The sequence below is a fragment of the Phoenix dactylifera genome, chromosome 9 (genome assembly GCF_051530095.1).
Source record: "Phoenix dactylifera cultivar Ajwa chromosome 9, Ajwa_hap1_PhDact_Kaust_v1.1, whole genome shotgun sequence".
Classification (NCBI taxonomy): Eukaryota; Viridiplantae; Streptophyta; class Magnoliopsida; order Arecales; family Arecaceae; genus Phoenix; species Phoenix dactylifera.
This window is the reverse complement of record NC_143198.1, coordinates 27615782-27643719: the sequence shown is the minus strand read 5'-3', so window position 1 is coordinate 27643719 and position 27938 is coordinate 27615782. Positions and strand designations below refer to the sequence as shown.

Below are 27938 nucleotides of genomic sequence, written 5' to 3'. Positions count from 1 at the left end.
GGACTTCCAAGCTCCTTTCTTCTATTGACTGCAGCACTTTAGCAGAAGACTATTTATCCCAGTTTACAGATAAATATGGCACATGCTTTAACTATGTCCGTTCTCTTGTAACTTTTCCAAAATAAAACAAAGATATCCTAAACAAAATGAAACTTTTATAAATAAAAGATAAATCGTTTAATAGGTACATGGAACAGCCTAGAAACACCTGAGCAACACAAAATCTACAAACTTCTGCCGCATCACTCGGTATTACTAGGCGAGCTAAGAGCGCAAAGCTGACTCAAACCTGCCCTTCCCACTGACCTCCTTCCCTTATCTGAACTGTCCAGAATTCACCTCAGATTGCAGAAGCAATTAGAAAGCTTCCTCAGACTGCCTCGGCACTTAAATTACCTGAAAAAAAGAATAATGACAGCTACAGCTATCACCAGGCAAAAAGAAAAATGGATAGTTATCATTTTCTTAAATTTTTTTCTTCTACTCTACACAGGAAGAATTTGAATTCCTTAATCACTGTATTCTGAAGAGAACGATGAAGCCCCTTCATCTTCATCTCCATTTCCTTCATCCCTGACCTCCCCCACGTCCCCAATTTCTTCATCATCTTCATCATCCACATCAGCATCCAAGTCCTCATGCCCACTGCGGTCCACCTCATCTTCCTCGTCATCTTCAGGATCATCCTCCTCTTGACTCTCATCATCCATTAGTCCTATGGGTTTGCTCTCATTGTAGTCTATAGCATAGTCTGCTGCCTGATCATCGTACTCCTCTCCTGATGCTTGACCATTTTCATCAGATTGGGAACCTTCACTGTTGTCATCATCTTCGATGTACGGCCTTCGGGTTTCCTCTAAACCCCACTCTTCTCCACCTGAGCTTCTTGGAGACTCCTCAACACTGTCCTGTCTGACACTACTACTCACACTCCTAAAATTGCCAAACAGAGACTCCTTTCGAACTGCTGGCACCCTGCTCTCAGATCTTTGCCATGACCTAACAGTGCGACGACCCCGCCTACGCCCCCCTCGGCCACGTGCCCTGCCTCTTCTTGCATACTTCCTTGTGGTCTTCTCAAAACTATTAATGTTTTCATCTCTGAACTCTACTCTGGTGGAGTTTACATTCCCTCTGGAGCCTCTTCCTCCACGACCACGACCCCTTCCACCCCGACCACGGCTCCCTCGTCCACGACCTCTACGTCCACTTCCAGGATCAAGCCACTTAGCCTCTTTCAGGTAATCTACTTGGTCTGCAGTATCTGTTGGATCCAGCTCTTGGAAGTTCTTTACAACAGCATATCTTGATGGAAGTTTCTGCATAAAAGAATAGTACTATAATCCAACAGGGCCATTAGATAATCACTATGCTTAGGGCCTGTTTGGATGCCCACACAAAGAATTCCAGGGATAAGTTCCTCATGCAACTGAATTTTAAGAGAGTCAGTGGCTGTGGAGAAAAATTTCGCATCCATGGCAAGAGATCAGGAACTTTGAGATTATAGTCCCTGAAAATTAAGATACTCGAATCCCTCCCTCTCAGAGAAGATTTCCAGAATCCCAATTTTTTTGAAAACACGAGCCAAACTTTCCTTGATTAGAAACATTATTTTACTCTCAAGCTAACCTCTTCCCACCATTAAACATTTACGGTACATCCTCTGGACAGCTTACCGGGGCATCCAGACAGCTCCTAGAAGTCCCAACACAAAGAACCGACACTAATCTACAAAATTTTATTTTTTTTCCTCATATATTTCCCAGCTAATCAATGCCGAGTAGAAGGGAATTAAATATGTATAAAATTTAAGAACACAACACGATCCAATAGAACAAGCTCATTTCAGGATAGCATTAATATCAGAATTTACAAGAGCAATGAGATGCAAAGTATTCAGATTTTAGCTTACTGATAAAGTTCCTCTAGATTTAGGATTGGTTTAGTTCAAAGTTTAGATGAGTCCATGAGACAGGCAGTGAAACACATTAGGAAAGAAGCACGGAATAGTTTTAGGAAAAAAGAGAAAGAGACAGACATTTGGTGAAAATGATGACTTAGAATGGTGCCCAAACCCCAAAACACCATTCATATGTTGGTGAGTGATACTTCAATAGAATTTAACTTGAAAAAGAAGTAGTTTCTGATATTGGACTAGTGATTAAAAATGTAAACTTCAAGATTTGTCTTGTCTATCAATGTATTTTGTAAAACAACAAGATGATAAAAGGAAGCCCTGCTTTAAAGGATTACAATATATATGGAGACACTTTCAATGTAATTTCCTGGAGGCAGATAACATTCAATTAGATCTTGGGAGAAACAGGGGCATTCTTCTGAAATAAAATTAGAGAATTGACAAGTTCAAATCAACATAGACTGGATTCCAGTTGCTATTTCAAAAGGTTGGGCACAGCCTAGGTGCTCACACTAACTCTTGCATCCTAGCATCCCTCTTATTTCCTTTTGGAATTATAGTTTTGAATGTTAAGCATGCATTTAAAAATCATTTATTTTTGATGTAATATAGATAACCTAAATACAACTACTAAGGCTCCAAATTGTAGTTCATGGTCGTTCTTCCTGAAAAAGAGACAGGACTCTTTAATCACGATTACTGGATTGAATACGAGCAAAAATTGATTAAACTGTACATAAATTGCTTTCAAAAAGTAAGGAAATATTCTATCCCAATTTTTGAGACAAAGCTTAACCAACATTACATAATTTTGCCCCCTACAAAAATTTCCACATGAGAAAATTAAGGCATATTTCTAGAGAATAATGCTATAGGAAACCAGTTATATGCAAATGAAAATTCTCTTGCCATGTCAAGAGGGAATTTCCGTAAGTCAAGATCTATCATACCGGCCTGTACTGAACTATACAGACTATACGGTACCTTACCCGTACGATACCGAGGTTCGTTCGGTGAGTCGAACCAATCCAGACCGGTCTAAACCGAGCGGAACCGTCTCATACCACTGGTACTATCCAAAACTAGGGTGCATACTGTACCATAAAGATCCGTATCGCATGCTTTTGGACGGTACCATGATCAAAGTGAGAAAGGCCAGGGAGTTGTCTCAGTACGGGATGGTATTGTACCATACCAAACAGGTGACGTACTAGTGTGTTATCCAGCACTGAGGTTGTAGACCTCCACGGGGTTTATTGGTATGGAGTTGCTAGAACAGCAATTGTGGGCTCAATGAACTTTTCTTGTGTGCTTAACAGGTGCCCTGAAGCATTTCCTATTTCAAATAAATCCGAAGAATCATATTGGTCCAATGGGTCACAAAATTGATGTTCAAATCTTCATACATCAAACAAATGCTTTATGATTTAATCAACTACAAAATCATAATCAACCATTATGACGTTACTGATTCCTATATTCCCATCCTATTCAGGTTTACAAGCTATCTGGTTTATCTATTAAGAAGGAACACCAAAATTCATACGAAAAGAGCAGATGAACTTACAATGAACTCTCCTACTTCCTTCTCTTTATGAGATTCCAGCTTCTGGTGCAGCATGTAAGAAATTGACGAATCAAAATCCAACAGCCTTAAAGCCACAGCTGCGGCAGTATCAGGCACCCATGGAAGTACAGGAACCGATCCAGAAAGGCCAACAGTGCTGTCCATGACGAGTCCTAGTGTAGTAGAACTCAGCAGTTCAGTTGTTGTTTCAAAATTCGATGATAGACAGTCCCGTTTTATGGCACCTTCTAACAAAGTCAGAATCTGCAAGCAAACAAAACAAAATACGGCATTACTTCTAGATTTCTATATAAAAAGATAGTAGTATTGTAATCGAAGGAGTGTAGTATGAAATTATATTGCCACCAAGAAGATACCTATTCAAAATCAGGCAATACCAAAAGGCTTAAGTAACATCCACAAGATGCAGCACAAATGACAAGTCGTGTATTTGAGATAACCTATAACCATCTAACCTTTTTCCCAACTATTTGGGTTTGTGTGTATTTTAAGAGATATAATCCAAAATTCTAAGTGATTATATCCATAGCATAGTACCAATAACAAACTAATTCACATTACTGATAGGACTTCACAAACTATAAACTATAAAGTATCTACAGTCATCATATTTCTTTAACTTCTGGTTTTACTTTTTTTCTTTCAAGTTTTACAAGTCTATCCAGAAATGTTGGTGAATTTTCCAAAATTTCATGGAGTATAAAATTTTCCCTTTATGAAAACTAGAAAATATTCTTTTCTAGGCCAACCCAAGTTCCAGTCGGAAAATACATCCAGAGTTCCAGACCACTTAGCATTAATTCAATTCAAATTCTTTCTCATTCTTGAGTAGTGGTCAGGATCTACTTAAGAGTACAACAAACCCATAGATAAGCTGCTTGTGCTTCATATCTATTATGCAGTTAAGAAGCTTGATACCATGTTCAACAAAGCACGATGGTTGATTTTGCAATCCACCAGCGACCATTGTAGTAGTGTGTTGTCTCTCTTTCAGGTAATGCAATGAAATAAGGACAATTTACTTTTGACAGGCATACTAATAAAGAACAACTGGTACAAAATATACATTGAAAGATGAACCAGGAATTTTCCAAACTGTATTACTGCTTATTTTCTTGTCTAATATAACAATGCAACATTTATTTATAATGTCATGCAGAATACCTACACTGTTGCAATTCTTAGGATCATTGCTATGCCATTTTTTATTGGATGACTCTCCTCCCTCCTACTGGAATTGGAAAGTCCTTTACGGGTTGAAATTGGCTATGCAAACAAGAATTAGTAAGACTAATATTGGAATATTTAGGGGTTATCCAATACAGTATGATGTGTGGAGAGTGAGAAACTGCAGGTGGAAACTTAAAGAAGTTTGCAAAGACTGAAAATGAAGAGTAAGCAGGCAATACCTCCATCAGGCATGAGTAGGAACTTGCACAATAATCAACAAAAAAGTATTATCGGCAGTAGTACAAAAGAGAGTTGAGCAACATACCCATGCCAACATGTATATTATACACACTCATCTGATTCCTATGAACTACTTACATGCTCATGTGATTCACGTGAAAGCCAGCACATTAAGTGGGAAATGCTGCATTGCAAGCTGCATGTGGACAAATGTTCCACTACAAGCAAATGCAAATCTATCACTGTCCTTCACATCTACATGCATGTGGTGTGTATTTACAATGTTTTATAGTGCATTACATTCACAATACAACACATTTAAATAACAAAAAAATAAAGTTAATTCAGGATACCAATTCAAACTTATGCATGTGTACACAAAACAGTTTAATTATAAGGAAAAAAATATTAATCATCATCCTCATTATTGATGCAGTGACTTGAAGTAAGCAATGACTATGAATTTCATCAGAAACAAACCAATATTTCTTGCCAAATGCTGAAGCAAAAACCTTGATAAGAAAATTCACATGGTGCTAAACAGAAAAATTATGGCATTTGCAGCACTCCTTGTGATGGGCAATAACTGCTGAGGGCAATGGAGATAATTTATGTTTTAAGCCACAAAAATGTGTCACTGATGTTAACTGGGTTACAAATTGGCACCAATTACAAGATTTGGATGGAACAGAATATTAAGTTACTAAACTACAGAAATTCATTTTTCACATATTTTCTGAGCTGAATGGCTTTTGTTGTTACATAGGAAAATACAAGCAAGATCATAGGAAAATAGGACATACATCTTCAATAGACCTGTTCACAGGCCCAGCCAGCTCAAGCCCACAGCCTTTTGGGTGGGCTTGGGTCAAGGTTTTAGGCCTGGCAGGTCAGTCTACACCTGGAAAATAGTCTCGCTTAATATGGGCCAGGCTTGGGGATTAAATCCCGGCCCCCAGCCCGACCCCTGTATGGCCCAAATTTTTTTGTGTGTTGATTGTTTATGTTTGATATATTTGTAGACTTAATTGGCAATTGTTGATGATGCGTGAGCTTAATAGGGCAATAGACATATTGTAGGTAATTGGCAACATTTAAATATTCATATTTAGTTTTTTAAAAATATTTTTAAGCATTTTTTAAAAAAAAATTAAAAAAGTGTCAGGATGCCCGAAGCCCGGGCCTAAGTAAAATTTGGGAAAAGCCCAGCCTGGCTCATGAACAGATCTAATCTTCAATAATGGTCACTTTTATAATATCATTTTGTTAGCTCTCGATGAGTAATTAACCGAATCATGATTAAGGTTTCATGTTTTGGTGCCAATGCATGGGCCATGACACACATGTCATGCCATGTCAGAATAAGAAAGTCAAAAGAAAAACATAATACCCTTTTTTAATTTAAAATATTTAAAAAGAATAAATAGATTATGTGTCAACTCATGCTGGGTGCCAATTCTGGGCAATGATCATAACGCATTACTTCTCATTTCATTTAATTGAGATAACGAACATTCAACTTTACATTCACATTTTACAAAAGCAAAAAGGATTAGAAACAATGAAGTGAACAATCCAGGAATCCCACAATCCAAAAAGACAACCAATTGGAATGCTAAATCAAATTTTACTAGCTTGGAAGCTATTTCACCCTGATTAATTTGAAGATCTTTCCAGGCCTAAATTGTGTTCATTTCAGATCAGGGCCATTGATACTTCTGATCAATGACAACAGAAGAAAAACAAGGACAGCTAAGCTCCCAAAGCCTACGAGGACCAAAGCACCCAAATGACAAACGATTTAAACTTTAAAGTATCAAAAACTAATGAAACCATGTTTTAACAATTTCCTAGAACCAGCATTGATTCTTATTACCTTAATGCAAGTTTAATTTGATGAGGACAGCTAATGCCAGCAGGAAGCATTAATTTACTGTAATGTAAAAGTGAAACAGGCCACTGAAACCTATATTAGATGGCCACAAGGTTTATGATGCTCCTCCCATTGAGTAAATTCCAATGAGTGGTGAAATAAGAAAAAATGTTGTTTTACATGATTGTTTTCTATTAGTCTAGTATAATTAGTAGAAAAAACCAAATTAAAATGATCATATGACATATTAAATGTTGTGAGGTAAATATGTAAAAGTAAATGCAACCTGAAAGAGTTCCTCAGCAGATGACGAGGAGTGCAACTTTACACCCCAAGACTTTCTATATCCTTCAGTCCAAAAAGGCTGAAGAGCTTCTGCTGGAATGGAAACCTACAAATACAGCAAATGCTACCATGAATAAAATCAGAAAAAAACAACAGTAAATTAAATAAAATTTAATTCAAAAAATAAAACTAAAAAAAACAAACTCAAGCAATGTCACCACACCTCAATCACAGCCAACTGTGCCTTAAGCAGCCTGATCCCAATGGGAAGACAAGAATCTGACGCTTGCATTTTCCACTCAGGGTCCATTTTTCGCTTTTCTTCACACTGAGTAGCATGTTCTGAGAAATTTGAATCAGCATTATAAAAGGTTTTGAATGTCTTGTGGCATGTAGGGCAATGCCTTTCTTCAGCTAAGTAAGACTGGTAGCAGAAATGGCAAGTTTGTAGCAGCTCAGAACATCTTTTCTTCCCATATTTCATGGCACATAATATATGAGGATTGTAGCATTCTTTCCACATCCATTTTAAATAGCCCTGGTACCTCTTCAAAGCAGTATGCTTCTCGATCACATTCCGCCCAAGTTCAATCTTGAAAGATTTTGAGACTTCCAAAGCATCGGAAGTAAGACCACAGAGAGTACTGCTGGGACTGTCAAATTCAGTGCTGCAATCAGGACTTGATTGCATTTCATTAGCCCCTCCTTTTGCAGGACCTCCAGCTGAGTTCAGAGAGGTGGTACACTTTTTCCTCCTAATTGCTTCTTTGAAGGTTGTCTCAATTCTTTGCAACATAGAATGCAAATGAGACTCCCTAATACCACGTGTATCTAGGGCAGCTAGAAGAGCATCAAATGCCTGTATTTTTATCAAGGAGAACATTGTGTTACAAAAAAAGCATAATTCACAAGGATCATGTGCCACATCCAATACTTGAGTATATGTCATGAACAAGCCCAAGATTACAAAACAGCAGAGTTCAATTGGTCTCATATATGTAAAACTTCAATAGTGATTTACTTCAAAAGAATGAGCTTTGCCTTCTTTTGATGCCTATGCCACTCTAGCCTGACTGATAGAATTAGTAGAACCTAAGATTGTAAGCACTGGAAGGAACAAGCACATCATTCCTCCAGTAAATGTTGTAGGATATGCACAAGCAAAGGATGGAAGGAAATTATGGCAGTGATCCAGATGGTGACTGACATACCCCTTCATTCTTATTCACAGCTATAAGAATGCTCCTCCTTTCCATTAGATAAGAAATGAATGAAAAAGAATGAACGCAAATTCTTCGTTGACAATAATTTTGGAAATGAAATTAAGTAGGTAGACTGGACACAAATGCACATGCAATAATTATGAGCTAACAAATGCAAGATTAAATAATCAAGAAAAAAAAAGTATTAAGTTTCCAACCTAGTCTATATGAAGGTTAAATTTTTGGCAACATGAGACATCCACTAAGCTATTTCCTCTAGTCATTCATTAGTAGCCCCTTCAGTTCCTGGATCTGTATCTTGCCATTATACTAGCACAGTCTGCAATTCTGAACATGCCAATTAAACTTTTACACACTTTAATTCTGTGGTAGGATTTAGATAAACTGTGCTTATTGAACCGGAAAAAAAACCATTAGTTGATCCAGCAAATTCAGAAACGCACTGTACATAAAATTATTGTGAACATAGCAAGAACTATTGCAGTACCCAGTCCAAGCCAATTAAAGAACACAGCTATATATAATGTCTAACAGAGAGAAGTATTTAAAAATGGAAAATATCAAAAAATGGCACGAAAAAATGAGCAGACAACTTAAATTTAGCACCTGAAATTTAAATTCGAATTTGTTTTGATAACTAGAGAAATAATTGACTGCACCTTTTATCAATTTCGAAAATAAGTTTGTCACTGACAGATATTGTGCTCAGAAAGTAAGTATGCATCCTCCACTAAAAGAACGTAAATACAATTATAATTTTAACTATTAAAACAAAAGAGATGAGCACCTCCTCTGAATCAAGAAGCCTCCAAAAGCCATCTTTGGACTCAAAGAAGATTCTTCCTGAACCAGGATCATTTGGTGAAGCAGATGTTGAAAACTGCCAGTACCGATTACGCCTACGATCTTGACCCAAGGGTAGTGACCTGTATACATATAGTTGTTCTGCCTTGTGACCAATGTATGATTTTAACTGTGAACGTGACTTTTCAGATGCATATCCATATTGTTGAGGTGGAAGAGTGTCTGCATTAGTAGAAAAATCTTGCCCTAAAGAATTCTTTTCAGCAGACACATTACCAACATTGATCTGACTGTTTTGCTCTAGATACTGGTCATTGTTGATGGTAGTTGGATTCTCATCACAAATCTGATTCTCAACAGTGTGTAGTGGAGTTTGACCTCCCTCTGTTGCAGCATTTGTTTGGGTTGCCTCAGCTTTGCTCCCTGTGAAAGAAGTATACTGTAATTTGCTTGCATACTCTTCTTTAAAACGTCTTTTATCAAGCTGTGCCTCTGCCCACATCTGCTTCTTTAGAGCATTTGCAGCTTCCAAACGTTCCTGGAAGACTGCGCTTTAGATGACAGGTCACAAATAGAAACAAAAGTAAGAGAAAATATAGTACCAAAATATTCAATTGCTACCTCAAGAATAACACGTATGGAGTTTCCTTCAATAGCCACACCAATCAACGCGACAAGGGCATTAAGGCGCTCTTCAACACTAAGATCAGAATAATCACCTTCTGTCAGTCCCTGAACCCATGGTTCACCAAAGTTGCTTTCATCAACCTCAATGTCCTCCATGTCAGCATTAACTACCTCATGGCAGTTTGAATCGACATCAAGGGACTGGGTAGCACCCGAAGCGCTTATCACTTTGGAGTTTTCAGGAGGAGAAACTGAATGGCCTTTTTCCACATTCCTAGAAACATTCTGTGGAGTTAATTCGGCCTCATCACAAACTGCCTCCTTGTTAATACCTAGCGAAGTTGATGCTCTAGCATCTTTTAATTCATTTGCAAAAGGAACATTCTTATTTGGTTTTGCTTCAATACTGGCATCATCAACTTCAGGGTCATCAGCAACGTCAGCATCATCAGCCTCAGAATCAGCATCATCTCTTTCAGCATCATCAGCATCTTCTGTATCCTTTTCAGCTTCAGAATCTGAAAGTCCATTTTGGAATACTCGTATCTTTTCTCGTGCAGCTGATAGTAGAGCTTCTGCATCAGCAGGATCTTTTCTAAAGGGAGGTCGTACACAATATGTTGAAGGAGCCGTTCTTTCAAAAAGTTTTGTATCTCTCGACAATGCCGCAGCAATAGATGCCTCCGGTGTCTTGCTTGTGGTGAGATCCCTTAAACCAGATTTCTGACAATGAAGGGATAGGAAAAGAAAATTCAGATGAACAGGTCACAGAGAGGAAGAATTTGACAATTGACGGAAGAGATACCTGAATCTTGTCTGCAACTTCTAGTATTGTGAGGCCTTTGCTTCCCTCAAGAGAAAGGACATAAAAAGCAGCAAATTTGACAGTACCAGGAGTTAAACGGTGCCGAGATCTACGTCTATGAGTATAACCTTTTTCTTGCATCAATGCAACTGCATTTTCAGCAGCTGAACCATTCCGTAAAGCGGAAATTACATCCTCACCATCATTACCCTGACAATCAGAAGAAAATTCCATTAAATCTCCACTAAAAAGATAAATAGCCAACAACTGATAGGACCTTCAAATGCATGCACTTGAGCAGTAACACAACAAAAGCAAAATATATTTTTCATATCAAAAACCATCATCTATTAAGTGATTGATGCTGATATTGCTAAAAGAGTGATAACGTGCAGTGTGAGGAATCAGCAGAAAGTGAGATTTTCTAAGCTCCAAAATGATAGAATTCAAGAACATGATTTTATAAAATTAAATGCATGACCTAGCACATGTATTCAAGTCCATATCAGTTACACAATTAAAATGACATGAGACAATTTATTAAAAAGGCAAACTATCATGGATCAGGCCCAAAAAAGGGATAATTTTTTCACCAAAGAAATAGTAGTACCCATGCACATGCATATATTCAAGTCAATATCCATATTTGTTTTAAACAGATATGGTACAAGTCGGATATTGGTTATAGCCATATTTCTTCTAACCGCACATCCCCATATATTCAAGTCAGTATCAATTACACAATTAACATGACATGAAATAATCTATCAAAAAGGGATGATTTTTCCTCCATGTTTTCTCTATCTGAATATCAATGTGAAATATTAGAATATTATTTTGATATAAATCAGATTTTGAGTTGAATTAAATAATGAAAACTAGTAGATAATTGATCAAACAAAAAAAGGACAATAGTAGCTTATTGATCAAGCTAAAAAAGGAGAGGTTTTTTCTAACAAAACAGTATTTGTAGAAGCAGCAAGCCATATTGGATACGAATACGGATCGGATTCTAGTATTGCAGCATTTGTATCCATATTTTTTCAGCAAATGCGAATCAGATATTGGTATATTTATATTTGCATCCATATTTTTTTCAGCAAATATGAATATAGATAATAGGGCTGAAAATGGTCTAGATATGGATCGCGTATTGGTACATCCATATCCATAACCATATTTTTTCGACAGATATGAATATAGATATAGATATTAAACAAATACCAGAATTAGTATCCATATATAGAGATGAATTGGATACTGACCATATCCATATTTGTTCTACACGGATAGGGATACAAATTGGATATCAATCAAGGAATGTGGAACCGAGCCAAACCGGCCGGTTCCGCCAATTTCAAGCTATGCCTGTGGCTCACCGGTACAGTTTAGCCATTGAAAACGGCTCGCTGCAGAAGCCGAATGAGAAGAGAGAGAGAGAGCAGAGGAGGGAGGGTGAACGAGGCACGGCGGACGGCCGTGGGAGAGGAGCAATCGAGGTCGCGGCTAAAAAATTTGGGATATTTTAAGTGAAGTCAGCAAATCGATTGCCGACTTCACTTAAAAAATTTTAAATTAAAAAATTCCAAATTTTTAGCCTCCGTCGGCCCCCCGTGGCCCTCCGTCAGCATCCATCGCCGTTCATTCTCCCTCCCTCCCCCACTCTCTCTTTTTCTCTTCTCCTTCTTCGGCTCCGATGATTTTCTCTATTGGTACGGGCTTAGCACAGCCCGACCGACTCGTACCGCCAAAAAATCGGTACGGTGCTCGATATCGATTCCTCCAACCTTGAAATCAATTATATTCATATTTTATCTATTTAAATATGGATCAAAGTCAAATATTATTTATATATAAATTGGATTTTAAGGGAATTTCAATAATGAAAACCAACATAAATGATTGTTATTAAAGATGGGAATGGAATCCAATATAAAAATCACATGCAAAGCATAGGTAACTAGGTAAGGGTCTAAATCGTGGTTATTCAAATCGCAAGGAGACTGACTCAACCAAGGTTACGAGTCATTGGTTCAATTGTATTTGTATTAAAAATATATTTGAAATTAACTGTTAAATAAAAATAAATAATATACAAAACAATCAAGAATTATATTTTATGGAGAACTTGTAAGAAAAAGTTATTTATAGATGTAAGAACGCGTTACAAGTATGGATATTTTAAAATATTTTAAACAATAAAATTTTGACAATATTATAAAGAATAAACTGAAATATTTCATTTTTTATCATTATGAAAATGATAGGTTTTTTTATGAAAAGAATTAATAAATAACATATGAAATATGTTGTTTTTATGACATGAAAAAGTTTTAAATAAGTATAATAAGATATCAATATAGAATAGAAATAAGTGTTGTCTCAATGGTTGAGTGGCTGGCCAGTTAGTTAAAGACTTGGGTTCGATCCTTGATAAAGGTAGTATTCAGATTTCTTTTTTGATTGGATATCTAGACTCGGATTCAGAAAAATCTTCAAAAATCCAGATCCAGATTCATATCCTAAAAATTTTGTGATTACCTATCAGAATCTAGATCCAATCAGATTCAAGAATTTCTATCTGAATTCGATTCGGACCGAATACAAAATGATAATATCCGACTAGTTTTCAGCCCTAACAAACACCAACATTAGCATCCATATTTCTTCAAAAGTATCAGGATACAAATCGAATATTAGGCATATCCATATTTGTTTTAAACAGATATGGACACACGTCAGGTAATAGTTATATCCATATTTTCTCGATCTAAATATGGATATGTAAGATATTCGTTGGATATAAATCAAATTTTGAGAAGAAATCAATAATGAAAACTAACATAAATGATATAATCATAAAGGATAGGAACGGAATCCACTAACAAGATCGTAGGCAATGCACAATAACCAGGTAGTGGTCCAAGGCCTAGCTATTAAACTTGCATGGAAACCAATTTGGCCAAGGATCTGGGTCACTGATCTTACCAGATTTGTATTAAAAATATAATGAAACAAAAATTATCTAAATAAAATATATGATATAAAAGTATTAAAAATTTTCTACAATAAGTACTATTGTTACTCTCTAATTGCAGCATAAATAAAAAGAATCATGGGTTTATATTTTGAAAGAACCTTAAGAAAAAAATATATACAAATATACAAATATGTTGAAGTTATTGATTTTTGTAATATTTTAAACAAAAAAGTCTTGAAAATATCATAAAGAATTAAACGAAGTTATTCATTTTTCATATTTTTATCAAAGAAAAAAGAAATAAGTTTTTATAAAAAGAAATAATTATTAAAATATGAAATATCACAACATATTTCAAATGAGTATATTCGATAACGTAAGTTTGAAGGTATAATAATGACTTATATAACAAAACTGAATGTCGTCATCGTAGATGAGTAGTTGTTAACAACTAAGAGGTCACCAGCTCAATACCTTGTGCAAGTGCTATGAAAATGATTTTTCCTTGATATAGTTAGTCTTTCAGGGTTTTTTTTAACCGGATATCCGAATCCACATCCGATATCCAGCAAAACTCATAAGCATGTACCAGGATCCAATCAATTACAAGGATTTCTACAAGATTCCAATCCAAACCAATTTGGAGATGGATACGGTCGAATAATATCCAATCTATTTTCAGCCCTAAGCAGTAGCATGTCATGGTTAATTAATAAAAGATAATCATTAGTCTAAACTGAAAATTCTGTGCAACCTAATTAGGCATCATCCTGTCAGCTAACCTATAAAAGATACATGTCTTGCAAATACAATCAACTAATCTAATCAAAAAATTATGTGCTAGCTTAAGTTGAAGAAATTCAAAACTATAGAGAACAATATACCACAACTCCTGGAAAAATTCCAGGTGCCTTCAAGCTTCAAAAAAAGTTAAGAGACATGAGCATGGAAAAGACCAAGGATGAGGCTCCATTCAGTGAAGCATGCTTGATATAACTTGCAAAATACGACGATGAGAATAAATCGTTTCTTAAAATAGACAAATATAAAAAAATAGATCACAATTCACATATGCAAGAAGCCATTATAAGCTATGAAAAATGAATAGCAGTCTACAAGAAATTAAATTCTTCATAAACAAAAGAACCATTCTTAAACTAAATAACAATCTCTTGTAAAGTTTAGAATAGTTGAAACAAAAGAAAATATTTGATATCTCAAGCAATGTCTTGATATTCTACATCGAGTAATGTCTTTTTTCCCTCTACTTTTTCCCAATTTCACAATAACCACAATAATGATACTTCCAGAAAATCATTTGACAATCAAAATCAATCTACTAAAAAGAGTAAAAGAATAAATGAGGTTTAACCAGAGTTTTTTTTGGGTACATACCATTAATTTTGGGGGCAAAGGTTAAAGTTGCATGTTCCATAGATGTTTATTTAGATATGAAAGAACACAAACTTCAAATGGCAGAACGCTTTTAGCTTTACTGTCACATAAAAATTAAAACAAGCCTCTCCCCATATCTCTCCTATCTTCCAACAATATAATCTATGCAAAAGTAAAATAACAAAACCAACTGTGATTAGGGTTATGTCGGATGGAACCTGGATATTGAGCCTAAGCATGAATTTGTTTGAAGGAGATTCTTGCTCAGGCAAAAACTACCAAACAGCCCCAAGACATATATGTAGCTTTTGGGACTTCAATTATGTTTCTCTAACAAAATAGAACAGCCAACGAAGAAGAAAGCTTCCACCAAAATCTTAAACCACAAATCACCAACAAAGAAAAACTGCAAACCCATGTTTCTCATGAAAAATATAAACTACTAGTTACAAAGCATATGAAAACCTTTTAAACGGAATATAGTAGAGGAAAAACTCAAGGGACAAATTGTAAATTCCACCTTAAAGCAATCAAACTGCATTTTTTTTAATGCCTAATCTTGTTAACAAATAAAATCCCAAATTGGCAACTGTCTATCTTGTCTTCTGAAATGAATAAGACTGACCTTTTTACTGCACTTCCTTAATTCTTTATGAGAATTATACGTGTATCCAGACAATATCAGAACTACCAATGGACATAGCCACATCAACCAAGGCAGGACTAAAGATCCTTACCAAAGTTTTGCAGGAACTAGATTAAGATGTGAGCATAATTTTAGAAGCTTGTATCAGGGGTAGGATACCTCATGGTCCTCACGGAAATAAACATGTTCTACATTTCTTTTCTTCAACTGAGGACCGAATCCAGCTGACAAAGCAAATTGTCGCAATATTTCAGGCCATGTCAAGTAACTTAGGTGGCGCTGCCAGATGCGTATGTTGAAGCCCCAAGCATATGCCTACAATGACAGTGGAAGTTGAAAAATAAGGAGATACATTAAACACAAATCAATACTGAGAAAAGAAAGTACAGAGTGAGTGCAAAATGCCAACACACCCCTTCAACAATCTGTGGATGACCTCCCCCTGTATTAGCAGCACTATTTTGGTTAGCTCCCAATGCAATAGCTGGAGTCCTTGCAACATCCTCAATATCTTTAATGACAGATTTCAATAGAGCAACATGTATCTCCCCCAGCAGTCTCGAGTCCTGGGAAAGCTTAATGTTAGATCAACAAAACCAAGACTGCTTACTTGATTGGCAACTGGGAAACGAACTAGTATCATCTAGGATCGACCACATATTTATCCGAATTATATATTACACAAGCTCCTTGAAGAAGTTTGGCCTGACTAGATGGTGGATGAAGATAAATGCACTCCTTATAGGGCTGGAAGTGGGCTGGGCAATACCCCTACCCGAACCCAGCCCGAATTTTTTTTTCAAGCTTCGAGTCGGGCTTAGGCCCGAAAAATTTTAGATAATCCAGGCCTAAGCCCAGCCCTGAGGCCGGCCTGAACCCAATCGGGCCGGCCGGAATTATCCATTTGGGCCAAAAATAGGTCCAGCCTGAATTCGATTAAAGTTTAATATTTCTTAATATTGCTTCACAAGAAAATAAACTAATTAAAAATTAGTCTTTCTCCTATAACACAAGTATAATACATTACTTTCAACTAAATCCATTTTAATATGTCATTTACTTTCTCATTATTCTCTCTAAATAACTACAAAAAAAAAAAAAATTGGCCTAAATTCGGGCTCCATTTCGGGCCTTGTTCGGGCTCGGGTCGGGCCCAGGCTAGGCCAATGACATACCCGAGCCGGGCCCGAAAAACAAATGGAATCTATATTTAAGCCCAAACCCAGTCTGAACTCTTTTGAGCCTAGCCCGAAGCATGGTCCAAAGTCAAGCCGACCCGAGCCCATTTATAGCCCTAAGTCCTTATCAATATATATGCCCTTTTAAATATTATTTTTAAAGAGAGAGAGCTCTAAGGAAGTGCCTTCATAAAAAGTATTGCTCTTAACAGTTCACAAAATCCACCACAATGCCTCAAAAAACATATTTCCAAATTTACAATTTTATCAACATTTTCACTTCATCTGGGAGAGCATACAAACCCCCCAAATTTTAAATTTTGAAAACATACTGCATGGTATAACAAGTGGTGCACAGAGCAGGTACAAGACACTAGTAGTCATATATCTATCTCTACATATATACAAAGCTGAGTTTGAGCATTGGGGCATGATGTGACATTCCAGGAAGCTTATTCCAGATCCAATAACTGGAAAAGATGCTTCTACCAGTCTACAAGCAAATATAGAAAGCATTAGAATATCAATCACTGAATAAATCAGGTATACGCAATGGAAGACGGGTCTATCTAGTCCAAAAACAATATATCCAGACAAGAATTGATCTTTGTTAATGTCAGCCTGAGTCTAGACTCAAGACTAATCGCAGACCAAGCTGGTACCTTGCAACCTCCATGCCCCTGACTTCCGACTTCCACATTGTTTATAGCATTGGCACAACAGCAAAATAATTCCAGGATGCAGAAAACATGAGATAACAAAGTTCAGATGACTAAAAACATATGTATAGAGGACTCACATAATCATGGAGAGATTGAACAAACTCGTCAAGAGTGAATGGCCAAAGCCCAAGGACATCAGCAAAAGTAATTAAAAATTTCCAAACCTGAAATTGATAGACAGTGGCATTTAATACGTGTTAGGAAAAAATAACTCATGAATCATATAGCATGAAAGCATCATATTAAGTGTATATGGAATTTTAGTAAATCCATACTAATGAAAGCTAAAGAAAATCACCACCTTTCTTATATGATAAACAAATCACACATGTAATCTAGCTTATTATGTCAGATATCCTAAGACAAAGGTACATTCCAGCAACAAAAGATGTTTTCTTCAAAACAAAGCCATCATAAGAGCAATCGACCCGAACATGAAATATTAAGCAAACAGAGGTATAATAGCCAGATCAGAAAACGGTACCATAAGAAGGTTCCCAATGTTCTCTTCAGAATCCATCCAAGGTTGAATTGCAAAAGGCCTTTTCAGTTGCACCGATTTTGGCGGAAATGAACTCAACATATCTGAAGCACATAAAAGTGCTGAATTACTGATCAAAATTCATAAGATTTTTCATGATGGATTTTGAACATCCTTCAAGTTGACCTTAAATTATATAGCAGAAAGTAAAAAAATGTTAATCATGCTTATAAGTAAACATTGTAACTTCACCAACAAAAATCAAGTTTTCTAACTGAAACCAATTTATGTCATTTCTCGAGCTTCATGTTCCGTAGGCAATAAATGCACAAGGCAATTCGCAGCTGAGCTGCATGTCATATAAAAGAACATACCTCTAAATGAATCTAGCAGCTGCAGAGTATCACTGTCAAGTGAGAAAATTGAGGACAATCCTTTTCTTGATGCAGCCAACTCCATTAGTTCTAAGCGCTCGTCTTCAATAAGCTCCATATATTCTCTAGCAAGCCTGCGAGCTGTAGCCCTCTCATTAGCAGCTTTAAGCCTTGCAGCCTCCTTCTCTCTTCGCAGTTCTTCTTTCTGCCTCATCTTCTCAACCTGAACTCATCCCCAAGAGAAACATATTAATTTACTTTCAAAAAAGGAAACTCAAAAGTCTATACTGTTGAGATACTTACTCTTCGGGTTTCTTTCTGCAAGTATTTCTCCTTGCGCTCAAGTGCACGCCTTTGTTCCCTTTGAAATCTCACTTCCTCTCTCTGTTTTTCACGCATCATCCTCTCTTCTTCCTTTCTTCTTTCACGGTCATGCCTTTCCATTTCCCTCCGCATTTGTTCTTCTCTCTGTAGATGAAAAGCTTTAATTCAGTAAGCAGTTAATGAATGTCATCAAAGACAAACATTCAGAAAAAATAGTGACACCTTTCTTCTCAAAATATCCTGTTTTTCAAGCTCTTTCCGTATCCGCTTCTCATGGGCTTCAACCTCCTTAGCAATTCTTGCTTCTTCACTCTGCATATGTTGAGAGTTTACATAAAAACAGAACCAACTTTAAAAAAAAAGGAGATCAGAAGAAGCTTGCTCACTAGATCATGCATACCTTACGTTTCCTCTCCATTCGAGAAGAATCTTCATCACAAAAAATCCTCCTATCAGATGATAAATATGAATTTTCTAATCCCATGACTTGATGAACACCAAATTGACTGTCACCTGGAGCACTGGCAAAAGAGCTGCTGTGCTGAGTAGTCTCATACTCTGATGCAACTGCAGAATAAATTTGCTGCCTGCCTTGATGAGACAATAGGCTGGCACCCGACATTTGACCTTGAAAAGTGTAACTAGGAGCCAGTTGTTCATTTCCATGCAAATATTGCGCTCCTGAAGTTAAAGATTGCATCCTGGTACCAGGAGCATCCACTGAAGAATCATAGAAATGAGATTGAGGGACCCTGTCATATGTCTCTGATCGGACACTTGGCTGCTCAGGTAGAAACTGATATTCATGAAGAGCTCTTGGACCCATCTGAGGATGACCTACATTAGAACCTCCAATTGCCAGCTTCCTCTTCCCATTAGATGAATTTGGCATTAAACAATGTTCTATACTAGGCAAGAAAGTTGATGCCTGCAAACAAAAGCCAGAGTATTCCAAATGTTGAATGGAATATATGATTTCTCTTCTGCAAAAGATAAATCAAGACTCATAATGCTAGCCCAGAGATTGTAGACATATCGATACTAAAAGGTGTTAGGTTTGGAAAAGTTAAATCAAAAGCCCATCAAATCATAAAATCAGGGATGTAAACCAAATGCCAATTTGTCAATAGCAGCAGAATATGATAGATGATAGTGGCAAAATAAAAAACCTTAATCACCTTTGCATCATGCCTCTCAAACATTTTACCATCATAAGGCCGCAGAGGTTGCTTCTGCTGCGACGGCATTGCTGCAAAAGAAAAAAACAGAATAAGTTGGAGAATCTACATATAATCACCATCAGCAATCAATCAAAATATAAGTACAATATAATATCTAATTGACAAGACTGATTCACAAACTGCACACTCGCAACTCGTAAGAAACAGAGGACATGAATTCCGGGTGAGTGGCATCATCCACAATTATATACTAATACAATTCGGCCTCTATTTATGACTTTCTTCTTTGGAAGACCACAATATATAAACTGAAAATTTATATATTTTCTTTAACAAAAGAAGTCTGAGTTAAAACCTCAAAGCTAGTATTTGATGCTTATTCAAGCCAAAAAATGAAGAAATCCACTATTACACACCCCTTCTTCTCCATTGGTTATGAAGACATTGATAGTGTATAAATTCACTAGGATGCCAGTGTGAAAACCACTATTGTCAATGCATGCCTGGACATGTCTAGTATTTTTCATCAAATCAAAAGCTGATTGTACTTAAAAAAATATCAAACTAAAAGGTGGACAACGCCATGTAATTTGCACACAAGCTTGATGTCCCTTCTGCCCTCTTTAGAAACCAAGAAGATAAATGCTGCCAATATCTATCTTGCAAATCCAGAAACAAGAATGAGCCAGATCCTACCACAGACGAATATTTCAAGCCACCTTAACAAAGATGTCTGTCGAAGTTGTAGTTCACAAACAAAGAACATAATAAGCAATTACAACAATGATAAGAGGGCCTTTAGTTTCCTAGTATATCTGGATTGCAAAAAATCCCTTAATGAAATAGCTTAAGCATATACTAGCAATTCTTCATCATGATAGCAGTAATGATACTCAATCTAAAATGAACCTTTTATTAATCACTTTATTCAGGTGCAGGATTACTGAAGAGTGCAAGTTATATGGGACTTTCCAGTCCAATATATCTGCACTGATTTGACCAACATGTCGAAAGCCACACATATGTACATGTACAACTATGTATATGTTCACATGCAGCATTATATATATGCTATATACCTGACTGCAAAAGCATCCAAAAACATGCATACCTACATATATATGTAGGAGTTCCTGTTCCTGCATGTATGTATATCACCAAGATTTGGCATTTGGAGAATGACATGAAAAAATAAATTATATAGATGTAAATATCAGACCCTCATCCATGGCATGGAATGAATGCGGCCAGAGCTAAATGCACTACATTGGCCTAGAAACAGGAAAAAATGAGCATGTTTTCTCCCATTTGAGGTCAAGGTAATACACCAGGAACATTATGCACAAGGTACCTAGATCCAATTACAACAAGTTGAATTATGAAGCCATATACCAGATGATCTAAAGGGTTATAAATGTTATTCATCAAGATACTGCATCTTCTCCATACTCATCATCATATATTTATGTTGTCTGCAAAAAATCCTAAAAAGTGTATTTCCTACTGATTGCTAATACTGGCAATAAATAACTTGTAAAAGAATTTCACTCCCTCATGAGGCCTCTAGTGACACCCAACTTGATAAAAAGCAACCAACAAATACAAAGGCAGCTCATGGACTGCACAAACAACATCACTCACATTTTTTCCCTGAAAACTGGGACGAGTGGAAGCCTACCCAGTATTGGGGTGACGGCAGGGTCAAACTTAAGTCTCTTGTATCAATATAAGAGCCTTTAGCAACCCCACCAGGCATCATCCTCTATCACTCACATGCTTAGGTTCGGCCGACTTCAATATTTTTAATTTAAAAAACAAACTGCAATACATCCAGCACACCATAGTAAACAGCATCAAACTGATATCAACTTGATCACCATATGAATCTGATAAATGGCCTCATATCATGCATTACAGAGCATATAATAAGTTAGCGGCCTAATAGACAAATGAAGCTGCCAACCATCATGTGCCACCTCACACATAAAAGTCATATTGACAAGCGACTAGTATTAATTATGCAAACAAAAAAAAACTAATCCCTGCATAACATTTTCTTCATCTTGCACAATAATGTCAATGTTGCGTTTATCGGTCTTTGCAAATTGTCTACCAAATAAAAATCTTTTAAATGAGTAATCAACAGTTACCGAATACTGTCAGACTTTCTCATATATTTATTTTTTTCTATTTTTTAATGAATGTTTCCAGAAAATTTCCTCTTTTCTAATTTATTTCTTTCCTTTATTTCTTGCAAAATTAGTTTGGAAGCCTACAAACAAGATTTCCCACCTTTTTTGCTAGAGGGGCATATCAGAACATTATCTGAAATATGCTTGTGCCATATAAGAGAGAAGACAAACTTTCACAGACAATAATACAATAATTTTACTTTTGGCTAAAACCTAAATACATTTTTTGACAGCTACATGTGACACAGAGCTTAGATTTTCGTTTCCACTATTAAGGGGCCATGCCTTTTACATCATTCTTCAAGGAGTAGATCAAAAACTTAGAGAAAACTGCATCCACTTAGCAACCGTAACTAGACTAACCTGAAATCTCAAATCCGTCCAAAACCTTAATGCCTTTTCATGTAGTCATGAGTCATATGTACCGGTGTAACAGACTCTTGAAAATCCATTACATGGAAGGTAATATTTTTTGTATGGACAAGTACCTAATATTTTGGTTCCTGGTCATGTCAAACTGTTTTGTTGGCAAGCATGAACCAGTACCAATGCTTGTGTTCTTGAAATTGACCATAAAAAATCAAAAGTTAATTATTAAGAAGTTTTAGTTTTATCTTGCTGAACCATAGTAGGAAAAATAAATATTTTCTAACAAAAATCATAAGCAACTCAAGTGACCTGAGGACTCCAACTCTCTACATAATATATTTTATACTAAAGAAAGGCGCTCAAGAGGATAAGACTACAACAACTTACTCAGAAAATGCATGCATTAGTACAACGTGAAAAATTTTCAATGGCTACAAGCAAACTCCTCAGATACTTTACAGGTTGAAATCAAATGTCTGAAAAGCCCAACACATCAGAGAATTACCATGTCTAGTGGACAAAACGTGATAATCCAATGCAGCAAATGATTTAGCAGAAGTCAACACAAAGTATGTTAAGTTCAAGTCAAAAGAATAGAATAATTAAACTTAAAAGGAAACAATGACAGAGCTGCACTTAAGAGAACAGAAATATCTAGTGCCAGCTTCCCACTAAAGCGGACCACATGAAAAACCCTAAGCCACATCTATTTGCTAGACAAATATTTGCTGATCCAATAAAAATATGGAACAAGCAAAATAATAACCTAGCCAACAACCCTTAATCCAGATATCTATGGCTGGCTTTCTAAATTATTTTGCACCAATAATTCTTCTTACCAACCACATACACCATGACCACACATTTCAAAACATTCTAGACTCCCATTGATATTGACCAATGTCTTCCCATCCTTTTCTTGACACTTTCGACTAAAATATGAAATGCATTGCCTAATTAGGGCTCCTCGGACTCCTCTTAAACATTTCTATCTCCACTGGTTCTCCACCACTTCGTTCTCAATTGCTGTAACCCACAATCTTCCTCTAAAGTACACAATTGCAGTCCCCTCATTCTTGTTTTATCATGGATCCACCCTTAGGTAAAATCCCTGGTCTGCAACTTGCTCATCTTTTGTTCTTTTTACCAGCCAACATCATGAATAACACATTGTGGAGCATATTCTTGTCTTAAATTTAACCAAAAAAGGCCAACATCAGAGCATACAGCAACAATGCAACAAACAAAAAGCACCTTCTCACTTCATCATGCAACCAGAATATCTTATAAAGCATACTCCTAAAGACATGTATGTAGATGTTTAAATGAAAGAGATTAATGAAGGAAAACAAAAAAAAGGAAAGAAAGAAAGAAAGAAAGTGGAGTACCTATCATCCATATTCGCAATTATCCAGACATCAGAATTAGGCCCGAATAGAAAACTCACGTGAAACATGAATATTTGTCGAGTAAAATAATGTAAACTAATAGAGAAGGCAGGACCGCATGACTGAAGGATCCTAAGATAAATCTTTTGCAAGATGCCTATTTATTTTATCCAAAAAATAAAAGAAAAAAATACTTGCCAAGAGCAAGACCATATCACTAACAAGCCTTATTACAAATATTTGGGCCAACTTTATAAAAATTTCTTCACCAATCATTCTTGTTATTAACATATGCCACAATCGCCTACAAATCATTTCTCCAAACTTCCATCCATGTTGGCCATGATCTTTATATCACCTTCTTTGGCACTTCAACAAAAATATGAATCACACTGCTTATGGAAACAGTTCATGTCCTATACCATCTCTACCGGTGCTCCATCAGTTCTCTAGTGCTTGATTTTTGGTCATTGCAACTTGTGCACTCTCCGAATGCAGATTTTGATCCTACTAGATCTCATTTTATCAGAATCTATCTCGACATTAAAATCTCCAACTTGCTTTGATTCATTTTATAGCCCAAAACTATAATAGGCTAGATAGAATATTGAGGACTAAATTCTTGTTCCAGCCAATCTCATGTAACAGTAATGCAACAACCAGAACCACCTATCCCCTCAATCATCTGAACAGTGCACCTTATAGAGTGTTCTCCAAAAGACCCATTGATAGGATTCTAAGTAGGATAATAAAAGTAGAAATAACAGAACTACACAACTAGATACTGTAATTTGGTGAAATAACTAGCAGGAGCAGGAGCCCCTTTACCGCAATCTATTTCTCATGCATAATATCCTCGCCCTGCATTGGAAAATTTTTTTTGTTACAAGAAGACCACAAGAAATAAGGATACAACTACTAGAAAAGCTTCCTTTGCTACTACCATCAAATCTAAGAGTATTAACAGATAAGAAACTCCATCATGAATCTAGGGCAATTACATGTCAATATCAGTGAATTGAGATAGACATTAAAATGATGTATTAATATACTAGACAATCTAAAGAAACAAACTCTTAAAAAGTATAAACTACGGTTATGCTTAGTTAAACATCTAGAACAAGTTGAAGTCCATAAGCCAAAAAATGTTCACAAAGGAACTAGCAGTTGCAGATCAAAGAACTCAAAGCAGCAACTACGTTACCCATCTCTAGCCCTCATAGAAATCTTAAAAAGAATTGCCCAGTAAAGCGCTTCACAAATAGCATATGCTACCATCATAGCTAGTATATCTGTACCTATAGGTGCCCCAAAAGCACCAGGCGGCAAAGGATCGAACTCCACACCAAGAATGGGCCCATCCTCCCTCAGCGGCTCCCCAAGCTGCGCTTCAACAGAAGCAATCACACGGAGCTCCGCCACTGAGAGGGGCAGCGGTTGCACCAGCGACGGATGGGGCGGTAGCAGCCCAGGTGGAGGCTCATGGTATCTCTTCCCAGCAGACGAGGTGTCCAACGCGATCCTCGAGACAGCTGCAGCAGCTCGGGAGACGGCCTTCCTTGTCTCTCCACCACTCCCAAGCCCCCCTGCAAAGGGTTTCGAGCTCAACCCCGCCCCTGCAGCCCCTGACCCCATCATCACATCACCCCCAGCCGCGGCAGGCGACAGCACCGGCGGCTGCGGCTCCTCCTCCTTCCGCTGCCTCTTCGCCGGCGGGAACTTTCGGTCCTTCAGCCTCCGGTGGCAGAACCACATCTGCAGCTGCCGATCCGAGAGCCCGGTCTTCGCCGACAGCTCCGCCCTCAGCGCCTCCGACGGGTACGTCTCCGCTGCCCCCAAACAAAATCAAACCAAATTATAACAAAAAAAAATCCCCACCCGATCGATCACTAAAACCCTGGAATAATCGTGCAAAAAAGAATCAAAAAGGGATCGATCAACTGACCGGCATAGGTTTTCTCAAGAACCTCCAATTGGTACGGGCTCTTCATCTTCCTCTTCGACGGTTTCGCGTCACCGCCCCCCGGCGTCGACGCCTGCTTCTTGCCCCCCTCCGGCGGAGGCTTCCCATCGCTGCCCTCTCCGATCTCCATCCGCAGCAGACCAAGCCCTAGAAAGAGAAAAGGTGGAGATTGGAGGCGAATAGACCGAAGCTAGGTCTTCTGTTTTTGGGCGAGGAAGAACAAGAAATAAGAGGACGAATTCCTTCCCCGCATTAATTTATACCACGCGGAGGCCAAAAAGAGAACGATTAGGCGTGGAAAAAACCCCAAAAGACCAAAAAAGGGCGACGAGATGTGTGGTGAGATTCGGCGGAGAATAATAGTAATAACAATACCGAGAAGAATAATAACCCCACCGAAAAAAGTGAAGAACAATAAGAACAAACAGAGCGGATTAGAGAGAAGGGGGAGATAAAGAGATGGAGAGAAGAGAACGAGGCGGAGGAGGAGATAACTAGAATAAAAAAATGAGGAATAAAAATAGTGATTGGATTGAATTCGGCGTTGGGTTTGAGGTGGATTAAGGAGGAACAGAGAAGGAGAGCAGCGGATTGTTCCCATCTATTATCTTCGCAAGAAAAAAAAAGAAAGAGAGAGGACGTTGCGTGATGTAATGGGTGGGGTGATTATTTTTTCCTTTTTTTGTGGGATTTTGGGGAAAAGTAATGATTTAAGAGAGAGGGGCTGTAGAGAGAATCTTGGTAATTCGGGATGATTGAAGAGAGATGGGCGAATTTCCTTCGTTTGAGGTTTTTCTTTTGATTGTTGGGTCTCGGGTTTGTTCTCTTTCTGCCTCTACTATTCTTTTCCGTGATTCTCCTCTCTTTCAACGTGAATTCTTTTGTTGGGATGCGTCGTCTGTACGGAGGACTAATCCAGGCCCCTGGTTCCCGGGAGTGGAGGCTTGGATTCGAAGGGATGGGCCCGGGTCTGCCATGGGCCCATATGAAAACGATGGAATCGTGGACCCGGCTTTCACGTGGCCCGGGCGGCTTTCACCTCAGCAAGTAGTGTCGATGTTTTGGACCTAATCTCAAGCAAAATAAGAAAGAGTGGCATTTAACCCATTTATTTCATTCTTTTAGCAAAATGCTCATTTGAATACTTGAATTTAAATTACTTTTCGGAAGGACAAAATAGATATTTCTAAATAATTGGTGTACAACCTTTTATCTTCCAAATTTATTTATCCTAATTAAGTCGAGAATAAAATACTTGGTCATATAGAGTGGATTAATTTATTCCGGAGTAAATTATTCCGCTTCTAAATACAACCTTAATATTTCAAACTTAATTTGATACAACTGAATTTTCTATTGAAATTTCTCTAACCGAACCTAACTTCAATTTAAGCTGAATTTAGATTCGATCAATTAGTGACGGGTTGAATTGGGTTCCATTTCTTTTAAGGGGGGTTAGGGATCTAGTAGATTGGGCTAAGTTGGTTTATATAAGAATTTTAAGATTGAAACATGCGAGTTATTTTTATTTTCTCGATATCAGATTGATTAGTATTAGTAGAGTACGTTTATGCAGTTTTATTGCTTGAATTCAGTGGTTGCACATTGCCTTAATGGTATTGGATGAAGTTAAAGACATATTCTGGCCCAACCCAACCAAGGAACTACTCCATAAATATTATATAAAATATGGAAAGTGAATTCTCACTGCAAGTTCCTATGCAGTGTATTAGTTATAAAACAAGCTCGAATTCCATTATTCCATATAGTTACGAACTTGCCAATTTTGTGGTCGCCATATGAAGTGTGCAATATAAAACTTCACAACAGACCCCTATGCAGTTTATTATTTATAATAAGGCTCATATTTTGTATTTCCATTTGGTGACTCTAGAACCATTTCTTGGTTACTGTATAGGTCATGAAAAATGAAATTTGATAAAGGGTCCATCCATAATCGCATTAAATTCTGAACTTTGTGTTTGGTATTGGTCATTGACTAACCATTTGGTCATCACTATATTAAACATGAAAAAAAAAATTGATAATAAATCCCTTTATGGTACATTGACTATACTAGATTTCAGATTCATGTGAATAGTGATCATAGAATTATTCCATGAAATACAGCAAAACAAATTTTGAAAACTATTCCCTCCATAATTTATTATTTGTATAAAGTCACAAATTTTAGGTTTTATGATATAACTAT

The 27938-nt window shown here is 37.0% G+C and overlaps 1 protein-coding gene across 2 annotated transcripts; it reads right to left on the bottom strand.

Moving 5' to 3' along the window:
• Window positions 1-135: 135 nt before the first annotated feature.
• Window positions 136-26578, bottom strand: LOC103713204 (homeobox-DDT domain protein RLT2-like). 2 transcript variants are annotated; one of them, XM_039131605.2, is made up of 19 exons: window positions 25709-26566; window positions 25062-25592; window positions 19812-19882; window positions 19147-19561; window positions 19034-19062; window positions 18856-18945; window positions 18613-18777; window positions 18310-18532; window positions 17939-18039; window positions 17532-17618; window positions 15968-16120; window positions 15714-15869; window positions 10534-10743; window positions 9723-10451; window positions 9085-9639; window positions 7298-7933; window positions 7076-7180; window positions 3486-3749; window positions 136-1319 (listed from the first exon to the last, which is right to left on the bottom strand). In XM_039131605.2, exons 1-19 carry the CDS (start codon window positions 25854-25856, stop codon window positions 510-512), a joined length of 5478 nt encoding a protein of 1825 aa, XP_038987533.2. In that variant the 5' UTR covers window positions 25857-26566; the 3' UTR covers window positions 136-509. The 2 variants fall into 2 exon arrangements, with proteins under 2 accessions (XP_038987533.2, XP_088560864.1); XM_088704738.1 differs by having other exon boundaries at window positions 19034-19561; window positions 25709-26578.
• Between the last annotated feature and the right edge of the window lie 1360 nt (window positions 26579-27938).

Coding starts and splice junctions, on each gene's coding strand:
- LOC103713204 (XM_088704738.1), bottom strand. CDS start 25,856: ATGGAGATCGGAGAGGGCAGCGATGGGAAGCCTCCGCCGGAGGGGGGC. Junction 18,946..19,033: donor GAATGGAGAGGAAACGTAAG/GTATGCATGATC, acceptor CAACATATGCAG/AGTGAAGAAGCAAGAATTGC. Junction 10,744..15,713: donor ATTTCCGTGAGGACCATGAG/GTATCCTACCCC, acceptor TCTGATTGTCAG/GGTAATGATGGTGAGGATGT.